We start from the raw sequence: 16581 nt of genomic DNA on the forward strand, positions 1-16581 counted from the left end.
AATGCATTCAAGTACTCAAGTTTTTTTGTTTTTTTTTCATAATTGTTTTTGTGTTTTTAACACAGGAAGACAGCCATGCAACACACGTGCATTCATACTTAAAAACCAATACCTCTCATCTGTAACATTGATGCTTTTTCTTTTAAACAGTCAGAGCTTTCCTAGCTGCTAAATAACAATACAAAACAACAGAATAATCACATTAATAATAATAATAATAATAATAATAATAATAATAATAATAATAATAATAATAATAATAATAATAATACCAAATAAAAAAGGGTTTTCTTTGTCAATTTCTTCTACATTCCCAATCCTGCCATCTTATGGCTGATTTCTGGAGATTTGCCAAAATCCACCCCAGAGAGAGTCTGTCTGTCTGTCTGTCTGTCTGTCTGTCTGTCTGTCTGCTGGATGAATGTACCTTGCTTTCTCTCTTTCCTTCTCCTTCACTCACTCACTTCTCAGATATACAGGGTAAAGGTATATGCTGTAAAGCAATGACACTTCGCACTTCACCTTGTGAAATTTCAGTCTAAGCTACCCCTAGTTTCTGAAAGGAAAGCGTTCAATAGACATTAGCTGGCTTGCATGTCCACAGGGGCTCAACGACTAAAGCAAGTGCTTAAAACAAAAAACTACACATGCATATTTAAAAAGCAGTGGATCCTGATTGTTTTGTAACACTGCTAATGTTTTTTTTTTTCTTTCTTTTAAAAAGAAAGGCAGGCTTTTCCAGCCAGGGATCTGTAACGCAGACACTGCAAGCACTTCGTGATGAATGCAGTCGCTTTGTGTTCGAGCGACATCGCCCCCTGCTGGTGCTGCCTGTCACGTCTCATTGCTCCAAGCCGCGTACTTTTGTTCTGTATATCCTGTGTGGTTCAGTGACTCTGAAGTCAGCGAGGACTGGGGTGGATTTGGTTTTCGTGGGAGCTGTGATCGCACTGTGTGGAGTGGAGAGGGGGTTCAGTCTCTCCTCGCTCTCTGCCTCATTGGGGAGGCACAGGCGTGGCCGAGGCTGGGGCTGGAGGCAGCGAGTCTGGAGGCATGGTGACACTGGGCTCTGGGAAAGAAACGAAGCAGGTTAGCAAACCACATCACCAACACAAACCACCGTCACCAACACAAACCACTGTCACCAACACACACAGACACTGAGGGTGCCGTGGACATGTGTGGAGGGCTACAGGTCAACACTACAACCCTCCAAACCAGACTGCATCCCCACTGTCCTGTTACACATTCAATACATGCTTTAAAAACATGGATATCGGATTTGTCTTCAAAAGTGTCGTCTGCTTGAAAATAACTAAGAAACACTGAAGTTTCTGTTCAGCTTCATCTAGAACTGACAGGACTGAGAATGCAGAAGAGAAACAAGAAACTTCGACAAACGTCTTTATAAGTGTCTTCACTCAGACAGCTACCATGCATTTACCATCGTTTACCTTGCTTTGAATATACCCTGCCTCGCTATTCCTTACAGTGCTTCCCCATGCTTTCACTGTGCTATGCTTTTAAAACGGGACTCTTTCATAAGGGTTAATTTACCAAGCTTGTTTTTAACACACATTACCAGACCTCTCTGTTCTTCCCAATACTTGCCTATGCTTTGCCATGCTTGATTAGTCTGGACTGTGAGCTCCTCATAATGAAACAGTCTATCTCCGAGACAGACTCACCGTGTGGCAGGCTGGTGGGCGTGGAAAGCTGTGCCCCTGCAGGGGTGAGAGGCAGGGGGGGCGTGCGCCGGGGAGGGGTGGTGGGTTGCTGCTCGGCTGGCTGGGGGCCGGGCGGGGGTGCACTGGGGCCCTGTGCTCCGGGGGCCGGGGGCCCTGGCTGGGGGGCAGGCTGGCTAGCGGGAGGGGGCTGGCTCGGAGGCTGGCTCTGCTGCTGGTGCTGAATCTGTTGGAAGTGCTGCTGTCGGGCTCTCATCTCTGCGTACTTCAGCTGCTCCATGTGGAAAGCCTGCCGGTCAGCTAGCAGCTGCTGCCGCTGGTACTCGAGCTGGGAGCGGAGAGGAGAGGAGAAACATGAGAGGAGAGGAGAGAGGAGGAGAGAGGACAGGAGGAGAGGAGGAGAGGAGGAGAGAGGATAAGAGAGGGGAGAGGAGAGAGGAGGAGAGAGGAGAGAGAACAGGAGGAGAGGAGGAGAGGAGGAGAGAGGATAGGAGAGGGGAGAGAAGAGAGGACAGGAGAGGAGAGGAAAGAAGAGAGGACAGGAGAGAGGAGAGGAGAGAGGAGAAAGGAGGTTAGAAAGGAGAAGAGAGGACAGAGCAGAGAGAAAGAGTAGAGGAGAAAGGAGGAGAGGAAAGGAGAGAGGAGAGGGGCTTCAGAAACACCACTCAACAGGACAAGGAGTTACAGAGGGGCAATCGAGGCACTGAGTCTTACTGGAACAGGAAGCACTGCCCCTTTAAAACACGAATCACCAAGACAACAAAACCCTTTTACAATCCTCTTATCAGAACAAGAAATATTATATCACTAAAATCAATTTCTTACCTTATCTTAGTAACTGCAATATTACCACTTCCTTCACTTTAAACCACGGCTTCTTTAAAGAGCAGCATTCTAATCAGCTCTGGCTGAACGGCCACTGATTTTGCATGCGTGATCTCTTGGCTGCTTGCTTGTATGTTAGATTAAGCGTTGCTGCTGTTCAGTGGGGAGCAGGTGAGTGAATCAGAGCCCAGCACTGTGCCTCACCGCCTCGCGCTCGCGGTCCATGATGGTCTCCAGCTCCTCGAAGTGCCTCAGCTTGATCTCCAGCTTCTTCATCTGAGTCTCAACCAGCAGAGCTACCAGGGACTTGATCTTCCTCTCCTCCACTGCAGCCAGGTGCTGGGATACAGACACAGGCATAGAGATGAACCATTGCACACTGCACACTACTGACACAGCACTGTACTATACACAGAGACAAGCCATTACACACTGCACACTACTGACACAGCACTGACCCTGGCTGTGCTGCCGTGCAGTGCCCTGTCACACTGCCCTGGCTGTGCTGCCGTGCAGTGCCCCGTCACACTGCCCTGGCTATGCTGCAGTGTGCTCTGGGTCTGGGTACCTTGGCCTTCACTGCAGCAGAAGCCAGTGCCGAGGCTGCAGCCGTGGCGAGGTTCCCCTCCCCCACATCTCGCTCCATCTTGTTGGTCTTCTCTCCCTCACTCTCCCCCTCTCTCATCCCCTCCTCCGCTCCCTCCTTCTGCTCCTTCTCCTTCTCTCCATCACCTGGAACCAAAAACAAGAACGAAGCAGAGCTGATCGTACGGGTAACATACAGGGTGACTCATAATTGGCACAACTTTGTTGTTTTGAATTCTACTTAAATGTTGACATTATTGAACAGCCCTCTAGTGGCCAAACGGAGCATCACAGGCATTTTTCCTTCTCACTTTTCATGATGCAATGTTGCGCGAATCAAGAAATCGCCCCGTATAAATGTACACTGTACACTGTATTTCTAGGTTTTTAAAAAGCAAACTCTCTTTGCAAGTTGGTCCCGCACTGTCTTGCCTGCTGGTCCCGCTCCCCTGTTAACCTGTGACGAATCTTACCCATCTCCGAGTCTGCTTGCTCTCCCTCCTCTGTCTCTCCCTCCTTCCCTCTCTCCTCATCCTTCTTATCGCCCTCCACCGGCTTCTCTTTCCCTTCTTCATCTGACACACCCTCTCGACTTTCCTGAGGAGAATTTAAAAAAGTCTTGCAGTCCACCACATGGTTCTGAATGGTGAAGGCATTATTACAGGGCATTCAATGAGGTACACAGAAGGGCAGCTAAGATTCCACACAGCAGGGAAACAGCTTTACGCTGTTCCAGTAACTGACCAGGAAACTAGCTGTCTATTACCTAAATATATAGACAGAGACAGAGGCAGACAGACAGACAAACAGCCCACTCCAGTTACCTTGGGCTCCCTCTTTTCCTCTGATGGCTGGCTGTCACTCTTAGCCTCCTCGGTTGTCTCGTCTGGAACACAAAGGGTTAACAATCAAACTGACAGCATTGCTGAGGGGGCTGTGACGTCAGTGTAGGGGTGTGGAGAATGAGTTTCTCTTTCAGGAGAGGTTGATTCTGGGGGTGTTGCTGTATGTAGGAGTGTGGGTTTAGGGTCCTGTTTCCTCACCCATCCTCTCGGGCTCATCCAGGCTGGTCCCCGCGATGCCGCTGCTCTCCAGTCCGAACAGGGGGTTTTGTTTCCCGGTGACACGCGCCGCGTCCTCCACTTTCTTCACATGAGCCTCGACCAGCGCGGCCGGGACCTCCTCCTTCATCCTCGAGAACTCCTCTGAGACACAGACATGCTGCAGTTACATGCCCGGCCACCAGGGGTCCCCTCAGGGGCTCCTACCCAGCATTGAGCTCCAGTATTAACACAGTGCTGACATACTGCAGTTCCCCTCCTCTCCCCCAGGTGTCACTGATATTAGTGCTGAGACAGTGCACTTCCCCTCCTCTCCTCCAGGTGTCCCTGTTTCTTACCCAGGGCGGACTTGGCCGCGGCGGAGGCCACTCTGGGGTCCACGACGGAGGCAAGGAAGGCCACGGTGCTCATGACGGGGTTCCCAGACTGGCTGAACGGGACGGGCTGGAAGGCCAGGGGCCCCAGCGAGGCGTCCGAGTCCTCCAGGTAGGGGTCCTCGATGGGCAGCCGCAGGAAGTTGAGGATGCACTCGTCCTGTGTGCGGCTGCCCACGTGCTCCGACACCTTGTTCCAGTCGTCCTTGTACATCTCCAGAGCCTGCGGAAGGGGGGCAGTCAGTAGGCTTCATCTCTCTGAGGTGTCCTGCCTGCTTTCTCCTCTCACTGAGGCGTCCTCCCTTCTCTCTCTCCTCTCAGAGGCTTCCTCTCTGCTCTCTCCCCTCTCTCTGAGGCGTCCTCCCTGCTCTCTCCTCTCAGAGGCTTCCTCTCTGCTCTCTCCCCTCTCTCTGAGGTGTCCTGCCTGCTTTCTCCTCTCACTGAGGCGTCCTCCCTTCTCTCTCTCCTCTCAGAGGCTTCCTCTCTGCTCTCTCCCCTCTCTCTGAGGCGTCCTCCCTGCTCTCTCCTCTCAGAGGCTTCCTCTCTGCTCTCTCCCCTCTCTCTAAGGCGTCCTCCCTGCTCTCTCCTCTCACTGAGGCGTCCTCCCTGCTCTCTCCTCTCAGAGGCATCCTCCCTGCTCTCTCCTCTCACTGAGGCATCCTCCCTGCTCTCTCCTCTCACTGAGGCGTCCTCCCTGCTCTTTCCTCCTGATGCGCTTCCTGCTCTCTCCTCTCACATGTTTTTCTCAGTCTGTTTACTGGCTTTTAAAAAGAAAGATATTCCCCTGTTCTCTTCCAAAATAGCCGTGGAACTGCATTTATCTAATGCCCGTTTTACCTGCATAGCACCTAACACCCCCTGTTAGTTTTCTACAGCAGGAAAGATGAAGTAGCAGTGGCCTGAATCTGAGAGGATCAGCTCTCAGAATCCCGATTAGAGCTGATAATATGTGTATTATTACTAGACCACAATGTCCGTTTTGTTTTGTAGGGACCACAGCTGAACACAGTAATAAGTGCGGTCTCATGACCTCATCCTAACCCTGCACCGTTTGTGCAAGTGCTCCATGCTGCAGGGGTTCAAGCCTGGCTCCAGACAGACAGACAGACAGAGACAGAGACGCTTCTCACCTCCAGCAGCAGTAGAGTTTCCTGCTCTGTCCACTCCCGGGTTGCGCTGGCCGCACTTTTACTCTGAGAAACAAAAGCACATCATGACACGACCTGGCACCTGCATATCCCCTTCCACGGCTGTGTGTTACACACAGAGCTGTCACTGGCATGAGCAACACCGCCCTGACCTGCACTGTATGTATGCATGTGCATGCATGGAATGGTGCTTCCATATATCCCCAGATTCTGATCCTCGTCCTATAGGTGATACAGAACACCATAAGCAAGTCTCATCACACTGGGGTAAGTGAATATATATTAAGATTATACAACATTACAACAAGAGAGTCCAAAGCTAGCCGTTCCACTCCTGGGCTTTGTTCCGACCCGGTTTTAAATGAACCAATTAAACCTCCATCCAGACCCTGTCATTCATGATCTCTTTTGAGTTAAACCTGGCGAGGAATGCCCTCCAGGACCGTGATCAGGCAGCCCTGCGCTACGCGGTTCAATCTTTATGAAAAGCCTGCCATTGGAGCTCCATCTCTGCTGTTAGGTTTGCATGGACTGGCCCAAGGCTCTCTCTCTCTCTGCTCCAGTTCTGTTTAACAGGCTGTCGCTGTGTATTCACCTCCCAGAGGGGAACCTTCAGAGCCCCGCCCTGGTTTCCCCTACCTTGGAGGGCACGCTCTTCTTGGCGTACATGTCGGTGCGCAGGCCGAAGTTCTGCAGCTCCACTGGCTTCTCCTTGGCCTTGTCAGGGAAGCTGAGCACCTGCTGGGAGGCAGTGGCCTGGGAAAGGGAGAGGGAGAGGAGGGGGAGAGGGAAAGGAGGAGAGGAGGGGAGAGGAGGGAGAGAGGGAGACAGGGAGGGAGGGGGCAAGGGAGGGGAGGAGGTGGGGGAGAGGGAGAAAGGGGAGTGGGAAAGGAGGGGGAGGAGGAGAGAAGGGGGAGAGGCAGAGAGCGGGAGAGGGCGAGGAATACAGGGAGTGAGGGAGAGGGAGAGGTGGAGGGGAAAGGGGGTGAGGCGGAGAGGGGTGAGGCAGGACAAGATCCCATTCACACAGGCACATGACTATCAGTATACCCTTCAGTCACTGTGCATATAATTCTATCATGTTAATTTCCTATCTATGTATCTATTTTACAATGCAGAATGTTTTTTTTCAAAGTTTTGGCAGGGCAGCTTCTCGAACGGCATAAATTTCACACACACTGCTTTAAAATTTCTAAAAACACAATTAAAAATGTGTGATCGAAGGGGTTACACAGACTTTATACTGACTCTCACTACGATCTGCAATGCAAAATCTACAATGGTCATAGAGCAGGGTAAAATAACTACTATGCATTAGCGTGATTTTATAGCTAGCTCCCCCAAATTAATTAGAAAAATAAATACACAACACGGCCATTTGAAACGGTAACGGCGCTAATCTTTTAACAGTGCTAATGTTAGTACAGCGAGGGCAGTGCTAATGTTAGTACAGTGAGGGCAGTGCTAATGTTAGTACAGCGAGGTTTGAGGTTCCTCTCCTGGGTACCTGTGGTGTTTTGGGCTGCAGGGGCACCAGGCCGGAGGGGGTGTCTGCCAGCACGTGGAAGTGTGAGGTGGGGGGAGGGCCCATGGGGGTGGGGCGGCTCTCAGCATCCACCTGATAGTTGATCAAACCCCACTGCTCCAGAAACGCATGCACCCTGCAAGGGGAAACAGGGACCACAATTTTCAGTTATTGTTTAATTGCCCAAAAATGCTCACAATCACCTGAGAGGTGTGTGCAGTGCCGGCTCTCACCTCATGATGGCACACACGTCCCCAGCCAGGTTGCGTCGGCAGGCAGTGGAGGTGAGGTACTCCTGGGGGTTGAGGCGGTACGTGTCGATCATGAAGTTTCGATAGGCCAGGTAACTGCAACAAAAGAAACACACACAGCTCGGGAAATAGACACTGCAGAAACACACGCAGCTCAGGAAATAAACACTGCAGAAACACACACAGCTCAGGAAATAAACACTGCAGAAACACACACAGCTCAGGAAATAAACACTGCAGCAACACACACAGCTCGGGAAATAAACACTGCTGAAACACACACAGCTCAGGAAATAAACACTGCAGAAACACACACAGCTCAGGAAATAAACACTGCAGAAACACACACAGCTCAGGAAATAAACACTGCAGAAACACACGCATCTCAGGAAATAAACACTGCAGAAACACACACAGCTCAGGAAATAAACACTGCAGAAACACACACAGCTCAGGAAATAAACACTGCAGAAACACACACAGCTCAGGAAATAAACACTGCAGCAACACACGCAGCTCAGGAAATAAACACTGCAGAAACACACACAGCTCAGGAAATAAACACTGCAGAAACACACACAGCTCAGGAAATAAACACTGCAGAAAATCAGGTTCAAAAGTAGAAATGAAAAATAGTGAAATAAAAAGGACGCCACAACACGATTTGTTGGCAAAATCAACGGCGTCATGGTGTTGACCACGTGACAGACAACCCAGATCCAATCATTAATTGTTAAGAACTTTTAGTCCGAATTGAAGACATTAAGTGTACAGGATCAGTGTGAGTTACAGTGACACATAACATATACACACGAAGGCAAATCACAGCTAACGATTTTGCTCACACATGCATTAACAGCCAGGTGGTAGGGTCTGTGGGCTTTAGGGGGGTGATTTGTGATAATCTTCAACTGCCACACCTTGTTTCTTACCCTGACCATTGTAAAAGTAATACACGTTTTCAAACCAATCCAACCAGTAGCTCACATTGTGCTACTGCGAATAGAGTAAAGCGCTTTGACAATCTGCACGCTGCACACACACATTTAGGCATGCAAGGCATACTACTGGTGACTGCAACATGATTTCCAGAGGCAATAAACACTGTCACTTACATCTCAGGAGTCTTGGACTTGTTCTTGCCATTGAAGAACTCTGGCAAGGCTCTGCGCTCGATGGCGTGGACACTGCGGGCAAACAAACAGACACAACATCACTGAGCACTCAGGAATACAAACAAACACAACATCACTGAGCACTCAGGAATACAAACAAACACAACATCACTGAGCACTCAGGAATACAAACAAACACAACATCACTGAGCACTCAGGAATACAAACAAACACAACATCACTGAGCACTCAGGAATACAAACAAACACAACATCACTGAGCACTCAGGAATACAAACAAACACAACATCACTGAGCACTCAGGAATACGAAGAAGGCTGGGTACAGAATGTGTTGCTGGGCTGTGCTGTAGTGTGTGTGGGTGTGTGGCTGGGCTCTGCTGTAGTGGGTGTGTTAGTGGGTGTGTGGCTGGGCTCTGCTGTACAGAGGGTGTGTGTTAGTGGGTGTGTGGCTGGGCTCTGCTGTACAGAGGGTGTGTGTTAGTGGGTGTGTGGCTGGGCTCTGCTGTACAGAGGGTGTGTGTTAGTGGGTGTGTGGCTGGGCTCTGCTGTACAGAGGGTGTGTGTTAGTGGGTGTGTGGCTGGGCTCTGCTGTACAGAGGGTGTGTTAGTGGGTGTGTGGCTGGGCTCTGCTGTACAGAGGGTGTGTGTTAGTGGGTGTGTGGCTGGGCTCTGCTGTACAGAGGGTGTGTGTTAGTGGGTGTGTGGCTGGGCTCTGCTGTACAGAGGGTGTGTGTTAGTGGGTGTGTGGCTGGGCTCTGCTGTACAGAGGGTGTGTGTTAGTGGGTGTGTGGCTGGGCTCTGCTGTACAGAGGGTGTGTATTAGTGTGTGTGTGGCTGGGCTCTGCTGTACAGAGGGTGTGTGTTAGTGGGTGTGTGGCTGGGCTCTGCTGTACAGAGGGTGTGTATTAGTGGGTGTGTGGCTGGGCTCTGCTGTACAGAGGGGGTATTAGTGGGTGTGTGGCTGGGCTCTGCTGTACAGAGGGTGTGTGTGGCTAGTGGGTGTGTGGCTGGGCTCTGCTGTACAGAGGGGGTATTAGTGGGTGTGTGGCTGGGCTCTGCTGTACAGAGGGTGTGTGTTAGTGGGTGTGTGGCTGGGCTCTGCTGTACAGAGGGTGTGTATTAGTGGGTGTGTGGCTGGGCTCTGCTGTACAGAGGGTGTGTGTTAGTGGGTGTGTGGCTGGGCTCTGCTGTACAGAGGGTGTGTGTTAGTGGGTGTGTGGCTGGGCTCTGCTGTAGTGTGTGTGTTAGTGGGTGTGTGGCTGGGCTCTGCTGTACAGAGGGTGTGTATTAGTGGGTGTGTGGCTGGGCTCTGCTGTAGTGGGTGTGTATTAGTGGGTGTGTGGCTGGGCTCTGCTGTACAGAGGGTGTGTATTAGTGGGTGTGTGGCTGGGCTCTGCTGTACAGAGGGTGTGTATTAGTGGGTGTGTGGCTGGGCTCTGCTGTACCTGTTATAATCGAACCAGGCTGCGTAGCTGGGGATGATGATGTGGTGGGTCTGCTCCGTCACGTTGTCTTCGTGCAGGTCGGGGTTCTTGGTCTGCTCCCCTTTATTACCTGCAGAGCTCTCCTCCTCATCCTGGGAGGATAAAAGAGAGTCAAGAGCCGGGGAGCGGGCAAGGAATCAAAGAGAGGAGCCGGGGAGCGGGCAGGGAATCACAGAGAGGAGCCAGGGAGCGGGCAGGAAATCACAGAGAGGAGGAGCGGGCAAGGAATCAGAGGGGTGCCAGGGAGCGGGCAGGGAATCACAGAGAGGAGCCAGGGAGCGAGCAGGTAATCACAGAGAGGAGCCGGGGAGCGGGCAGGGAATCACATAGAGTAGCCGGGGAGCGGGCAGGGAATCACAGAGGAGCCGGGGAGCGGGCAGGGAATCACAGAGAGGAGGAGCGGGCAGGAAATCACAGAGAGGAGGAGCGGGCAGGGGATCACAGAGAGGAGGAGCAGGCAGGGGATCACAGAGAGGAGGAGCGGGCAGGGAATCACAGAGAGGAGCGGGCAGGGAATCAGAGAGAGGAGAAGCGGGCAGGGAATCACAGAGCGGAGGAGCGGGCAGGGAATCACAGAGAGGAGGAGCGGGCAGGGAATCACAGAGAGGAGGAGTGGCAGAGAATTACACTCACAAAGGCAGCCGGGCTCACCTTGCCTGCAGTCTCCGTCGCGTCATCCTCTTGCTCGTCTGGGAACGACAAACAGAGAGAGGAAGTCAGCCAAGCAGGCTTTTAAAAGACACCTAAAATGTCATCATGCACAGCAGGTCTTGCATTTCCTTGCATGAAAGACACACACGTTATGGTAAAAAGCACAGCAGAATTAGAGGGGACTCGACTGAAGTCTCTAAAATGTTGAAGTGAGTTGACAAACTCTAAGCAATACTTTAGAGACCAGGCCCAGAGGACACACAGATTAGCGAGGGTTACGGAATGGGTTACCTAGCTGTGTGGTTGGTGCTGAATCACAAGAGCTGGCAAAGCTCAGAGATTAGCCAGCTGCTAGGAAAGGGATGAGCACTGATAGGCCAAATGGCTTCCTCTTGTCTGTAACATTAATTAGCAAACAAAACTTGAACATAAAATTGATAGGAGGGTTATAGGAATGGATTTCCCTGTGCATTCAGATAGGATCATGTGAGCCTTACCAAGTGATGGCAATGCAAGGTAAGATTTACTGGAGATGCCATTAAGGGCGATGGGACTAAGGGTTTCCTGTCTACTCTTACAGGGTGTCACTTGCAGTGCACTCCCAGTCACTGTGTTGGTATCACTGGTGCAGTTTTGAAAGAACACATTCTAGCCAACATGTATTATCCTATCTGATACCACACTGGGTTAAAGAAAGCTCTCAGTTTGCATGCCTTACTTTCAGGAAGTCTGTTCTAGTTCCTAGGTCACCTCTTCGGGGTCAAAGCACGTCAGTCATTACAGGGAGCAGCTGGTTGGTTAATAACAGGAAAGAGGCGGGTTGAATGAATTTCCATGCACAAGCGTAACACTGGTGAAGGCATTAGTGAAACTATTACTGGGACTCTCAGGTTTGTGTTCGTAGTGTGTTTATCCCGGCTAAGACTACATTTCTATATACAGAGAGGAGGCGGGGCTGAAACACTTGAAAGACACATGATTGGAATGGAATGAGGGTGGTGGTTCAGCGCCTGGCAGTTAGGATTCTCCAGCAAGCTCAAAGCAGCTCACTGGTAGATAACATTGAAGCTACTTAGAAGGTCTGGAAGCACCATAAAACAGGAAGGGGAACGAAAAGACCTTAGAAAAGCGTCCAGTTATTTTACACCAGATTTTCTCCCCAATTCTGAATGTCCAATTAAGTTTTCCCCTCATCGATTCCCCACACAAGAGAATGGGTATCCTCCCATCCCTCGACCGTGCCAGCTTCCTCTTCTACACCCAGGAACTCAAGAGCAGATCAGTGAGACCGCCCTCTGGAGGACAAAGGCCAGCCCTGCACGTGTCCGCTCTGAGCTCACTAGGCGCCTGGCAGGTAGGGTCCGCTGCAGCGCGGTGTGGAGAAACAGTCCTGCTAACCCAGGGGAGCGCCAGAGCCAATGTGACGCTCCCTCTCCAGGAATCCACAGCAAAGACCGGTGAAAATGACATTTAAAGCTATTACTGACTGCTGCACGTTTACTGTGAGGAATAAAACCATTTTAACTGTGCAGAAACAGCATCTCCTGGAACTGAAGTGTTTCCTGGCTGGTTCCGTACAGTGCAATGGTTTTGTTCCTCTCAGAATGGTGGCTCAGCACTCACCCAGGTCTGTCATGGTGCCTCCCTTCACTGGAGCCGACTCTGAATCCTTTTTCGTGTTCACTGTTGAGAGAGTGACAGAGTTAGGGACCCCACCCCCACATTCTGAACTGAAATGCTGGGGTTGGTTCATTTTACAGAGCAACAGCGGCCCCTGCTGGTCAGGGTGAGGGCAGCAAGGCGGGGCTCCGTGGCTCGGCAGCTTGGACAGACAGCAGGAAGGGATGACACACATCGGTGGGGTTTTCAAACTAGGCATATCAATCACAAATACCGTTTGCAGCCGATTGAGTGTATTAAAAACGATTGGTTTTAAACCTAATCAAATGTAATATTCGATGAGAGGGATTCAATCTGCACAATACTGCAGCGAGTGCTCTTTCTGCTGTGCTGCAGGAAACACAGACAGGGCTCAGAGAAGATCCAATACCTGTATAAGACACCTCAGAGTGAAATCAGGACCATGGATAGTTTTCGACTGGCTGTTTGGACATTTTGACAAAGTTAAAAAACTAGAAATAGAGAGAAGAGCAGATCTTCACACAGAGAGTGGTGAGGGGATGGAATGGGTTACCTAGTCATGTTGTTGAAGGAGACTCTTCTTCACACAGAGAGTGGTGAGGGGATGGAATGGGTTACCTAGTCATGTTGTTGAAGGAGACTCTTCTTCACACAGAGAGTGGTGAGGGGATGGAATGGGTTACCTAGTCATGTTGCTGAAGGAGACTCTTCTTCACACAGAGAGTGGTGAGGGGATGGAATGGGTTACCTAGTCATGTTGTTGAAGGAGACTCTTCTTCACACAGAGAGTGGTGAGGGGATGGAATGGGTTACCTAGTCATGTTGATGAAGGAGACTCTTCTTCACACAGAGAGTGGTGAGGGGATGGAATGGGTTACCTAGTCATGTTGCTGAAGGAGACTCTTCTTCACACAGAGAGTGGTGAGGGGATGGAATGGGTTACCTAGTCATGTTGTTGAAGGAGACTCTTCTTCACACAGAGAGTGGTGAGGGGATGGAATGGGTTACCTAGTCATGTTGCTGAAGGAGACTCTTCTTCACACAGAGAGTGGTGAGGGGATGGAATGGGTTACCTAGTCATGTTGCTGAAGGAGACTCTTCTTCACACAGAGAGTGGTGAGGGGATGGAATGGGTTACCTAGTCATGTTGCTGAAGGAGACTCTTCTTCACACAGAGAGTGGTGAGGGGATGGAATGGGTTACCTAGTCATGTTGCTGAAGGAGACTCTTCTTCACACAGAGTGGTGAGGGGATGGAATGGGTTACCTAGTTGTTGATGCTGAATCACTGGGATCCTTTATCTTGAGATCAATCTACTAGGAACAGGACGAGCAGGGACGGGCCGAATGGCCTCCTCTCGTTTGTATGTTCCATTGTGGTCTCTCTACAGGTGTGAGTGGTCCCGCCCTGTTGAGACGCACAGCAATGCAGGGCAGGCTGCCTGTGTGCAGTACCTGTCTTGGGCAGGGTCACCTCCTCCACGTTGGGCACTGGCGAGGGCTCGTCCATGTCCTTGGTCAGGTCCTCCTGCTCCTCCTCGCGGTGTCCGCGCTTCGACTTGGTGTAGGGAGTGGAGGGACTGCGGACACACACACACACACACACACACACACACACACACACACACACACACACACACACACAGATTAACCCTTTGCAGTTCTATGTCGGACCTCGGCCCTTGAAAGGTTTTCTAGACCTGTGCTTGACGTCTTTTTGATGGTGTCACACAGGGTCCGACATTGGACAGAAAAGGGAAAATTGTAATGTCGGACCCTGTCTGACACCATCAAAAAGATGTCAAGCACAGGTCTCTAGTCATTTTTGCACCAGAAAAAGCAGAGAAAACCTTTCAATGGCCGAGTGAGACCGATAGGAGCTAAATGAAACCGAAAAAAAAGGGTGTATCTCATATCCCCTCCAATACAGAGATAACAAAGACATAACACAGGAGATAGCTGCTTCTGCATCCTGCGCTCAAAGAACATCACTGACATTTGCAGAGTTTTTTGAGATGTTACAGTAATACAATAATGACTCGGATCGCATTATTGAGGAGTTTGGTGATAAAACGAGTGATCAGGAGAGGATTTATCAGTTTGCACGTCTATAAAGAGGTATGTGAAAAATACAGCGAACAAGGGGTGGGGCTTGGCTGGAGATGCAGTACTGAGTGTCCTTTTGCGATTCAATGCATTTTAAACCTGTTGTACTCTGGAAAAAATATTTTAAACAGCGCGTGTAAAATAAACAGCGTGTGTGAAAATAAATTGGACCTGATGAGCCTGACAAGCGCTGAATAAATGAACCGCAAAGAGTTAAACACAGAACCCTGCCAGTCAGCAATGATAACCCAGGCTTCTTTAAAATGAATTCGTTTTAATTTGAAATCCTGATTATTTACAAAACAGTTCTTGGTATACCTGAAAGCTGCATTGAGAGGGGTTTTGACATGCAGTGCACAGATATTTCCTACGGGACAGCTGATTTCAAGCATTCCCCACAGAAGAGCTTTGTGGGGCGCTGTGTCAGCCCCAGAGGCCTCTCTCACCCTTTCTTGGTGTTCTTCTTCTTGCTCTCGGGGGCGGGGGCGGGGGTGGGAGAGGGCGAGCGCTTCCTCTTCTTGGAGTTTCCGGGGGGCCTCTTGTCCCGGCGCTCCAGGTCGGGGGTGCTCACCTCGTCCATCAGGGTCTTGGCGGAGAGGTGCTTGCGTCGGGGGGCCTCGCTCACCTCGTAATCCTCCTCCGTCATCCACTCGTTGAAGATGTCGAGATCCAGGATCCACTTGGTGTGCACCTGAGAGAGGAGGGGGGACCATCAGCACACCCAGGGGGGGCAAAACACACTCACCTCAGGACCCCTGGGTCTGTATCTGGCTGCTCAGTTTTGTCTCACATTAGGGGGCTCTGCTTGAGAACAGCGCAGCACTGGGGGACAGATGTGCTGAGATCAGCTAGAGTCAGTGACAGTCTCTACGTCAGATCTCAGGCCAGGATTGAGAGGCGCTCTGCAGGCCTGCTGTCAACGGTGAGTATACCATTCACAAAGAATCCAAGCCTGCGGGCTTGCCTGTAAGCTGCCCAGAGCTGCGTTGTCTTCCGACGCTGCAGCTCCGAGGTGGCTGCACGGTGAGTCTGCAGTGACAAGAGGACAGTGTGTGTTCCTCTTCGCCGCTCCCGAGTCAGCGCGAGGGTGGCAGCGGTGAGCTGAGCCTAAAAATAATAACTGGATATTCTAAATTGGGAGAAAATAATAAAAAAGAATTCGCCACTATTAAATTAAAAAAAACAGAATTGCATTTACAATGTAAGTGTAATTATTGTACACCTGCTCGTTCCCAGTTCAGTCACGCATACACAGTTATTGGGGTGCTGACGGCATGCTGATGGGGTGCTGATATCGTGTTGATGGGGTGTTATTGGGGTGTGGGGGTGGGCTCGGTACCTTCCTGGGTTTCTCCACGCTGGGCGGTTCCTCTACAACAGCCTCCACCTCGCTGGCAGGGATCCACGTGTCGTAACTGAAACACAGCGAGGAGTCACGATGCAGGACTGCGAAGCACTCCAGCACAATCAGCTGAAACTGTAAGAACCTTAGCTAACACATCAGAGGCAAGGTGCCTCTTACTGCTGAAGGGGTGTCACCTCGGCCAGTTGGGACTGCTTCACCTGTGCAAAACGATTTCTGCTGTAATAAGAGGCACCCGACACACGACAGGTTAACTCAACTTAAACACAACTGGAAGGAGAGGAGAGGACTCTGTTTCATTGATAATGTAGCAGAATCACAGTCTCAATCAAGTGGACTGGCTGTTCACAATCAACACTTATCCAAGAGACTGACTGAAGAGAGTCGGCTCAAAAAAAGGGACATCATGCGATCCCAAATAAAAACCAAAGACAAAGAGCCCCAGTGAGAGGATCACATCTGTACACAGGATGAACTGGAACGTGGTTGATCCCTCATTCGTGATTTATAAACTGCAACATTTACAGACTCCGATCAGCAGTGATCTGCTTTACCTGACGATACGTACTCCAGGACTGGTGCTAATCAGGGTGTGTGAAACCAGCTATTAGTCCAGAAATGTTATAATGAAACAGATCCACTGTACCTGTCAGGGTAGGATCCTCAGTGCAGCGGTACTGTACCTGTCAGGGTAGGATCCTCAGTGCAGCGGTACCGTACCTGTCAGGGTAGGATCCTCAGTGCAG

The 16581-nt window shown here is 50.6% G+C and overlaps 1 protein-coding gene across 1 annotated transcript in view; it reads right to left on the reverse strand.

Moving 5' to 3' along the window:
• Positions 1 to 237: 237 nt before the first annotated feature.
• Positions 238 to 16581, reverse strand: part of smarcc2 (SWI/SNF related, matrix associated, actin dependent regulator of chromatin, subfamily c, member 2) — a gene marked incomplete at its 5' end in the record, with an annotated part of 21344 nt that continues 5000 nt past the window's right edge. The window contains 19 exons of the mRNA XM_041239245.1: positions 238 to 1069; positions 1689 to 2013; positions 2715 to 2849; positions 3079 to 3242; positions 3569 to 3692; positions 3920 to 3981; positions 4139 to 4300; positions 4495 to 4753; positions 5661 to 5723; positions 6318 to 6434; positions 7186 to 7339; positions 7437 to 7550; positions 8570 to 8641; positions 10037 to 10167; positions 10727 to 10764; positions 12350 to 12409; positions 13822 to 13946; positions 14919 to 15163; positions 15812 to 15887. Of these exons, the coding sequence (XP_041095179.1) occupies positions 996 to 1069; positions 1689 to 2013; positions 2715 to 2849; positions 3079 to 3242; positions 3569 to 3692; positions 3920 to 3981; positions 4139 to 4300; positions 4495 to 4753; positions 5661 to 5723; positions 6318 to 6434; positions 7186 to 7339; positions 7437 to 7550; positions 8570 to 8641; positions 10037 to 10167; positions 10727 to 10764; positions 12350 to 12409; positions 13822 to 13946; positions 14919 to 15163; positions 15812 to 15887 (2500 nt within the window). The remainder of the gene's footprint in view (positions 1070 to 1688; positions 2014 to 2714; positions 2850 to 3078; positions 3243 to 3568; positions 3693 to 3919; positions 3982 to 4138; positions 4301 to 4494; positions 4754 to 5660; positions 5724 to 6317; positions 6435 to 7185; positions 7340 to 7436; positions 7551 to 8569; positions 8642 to 10036; positions 10168 to 10726; positions 10765 to 12349; positions 12410 to 13821; positions 13947 to 14918; positions 15164 to 15811; positions 15888 to 16581) is intronic.

The sequence above is a fragment of the Polyodon spathula genome, chromosome 53 (assembly GCF_017654505.1).
Source record: "Polyodon spathula isolate WHYD16114869_AA chromosome 53, ASM1765450v1, whole genome shotgun sequence".
NCBI classification, from domain to species: Eukaryota; Metazoa; Chordata; class Actinopteri; order Acipenseriformes; family Polyodontidae; genus Polyodon; species Polyodon spathula.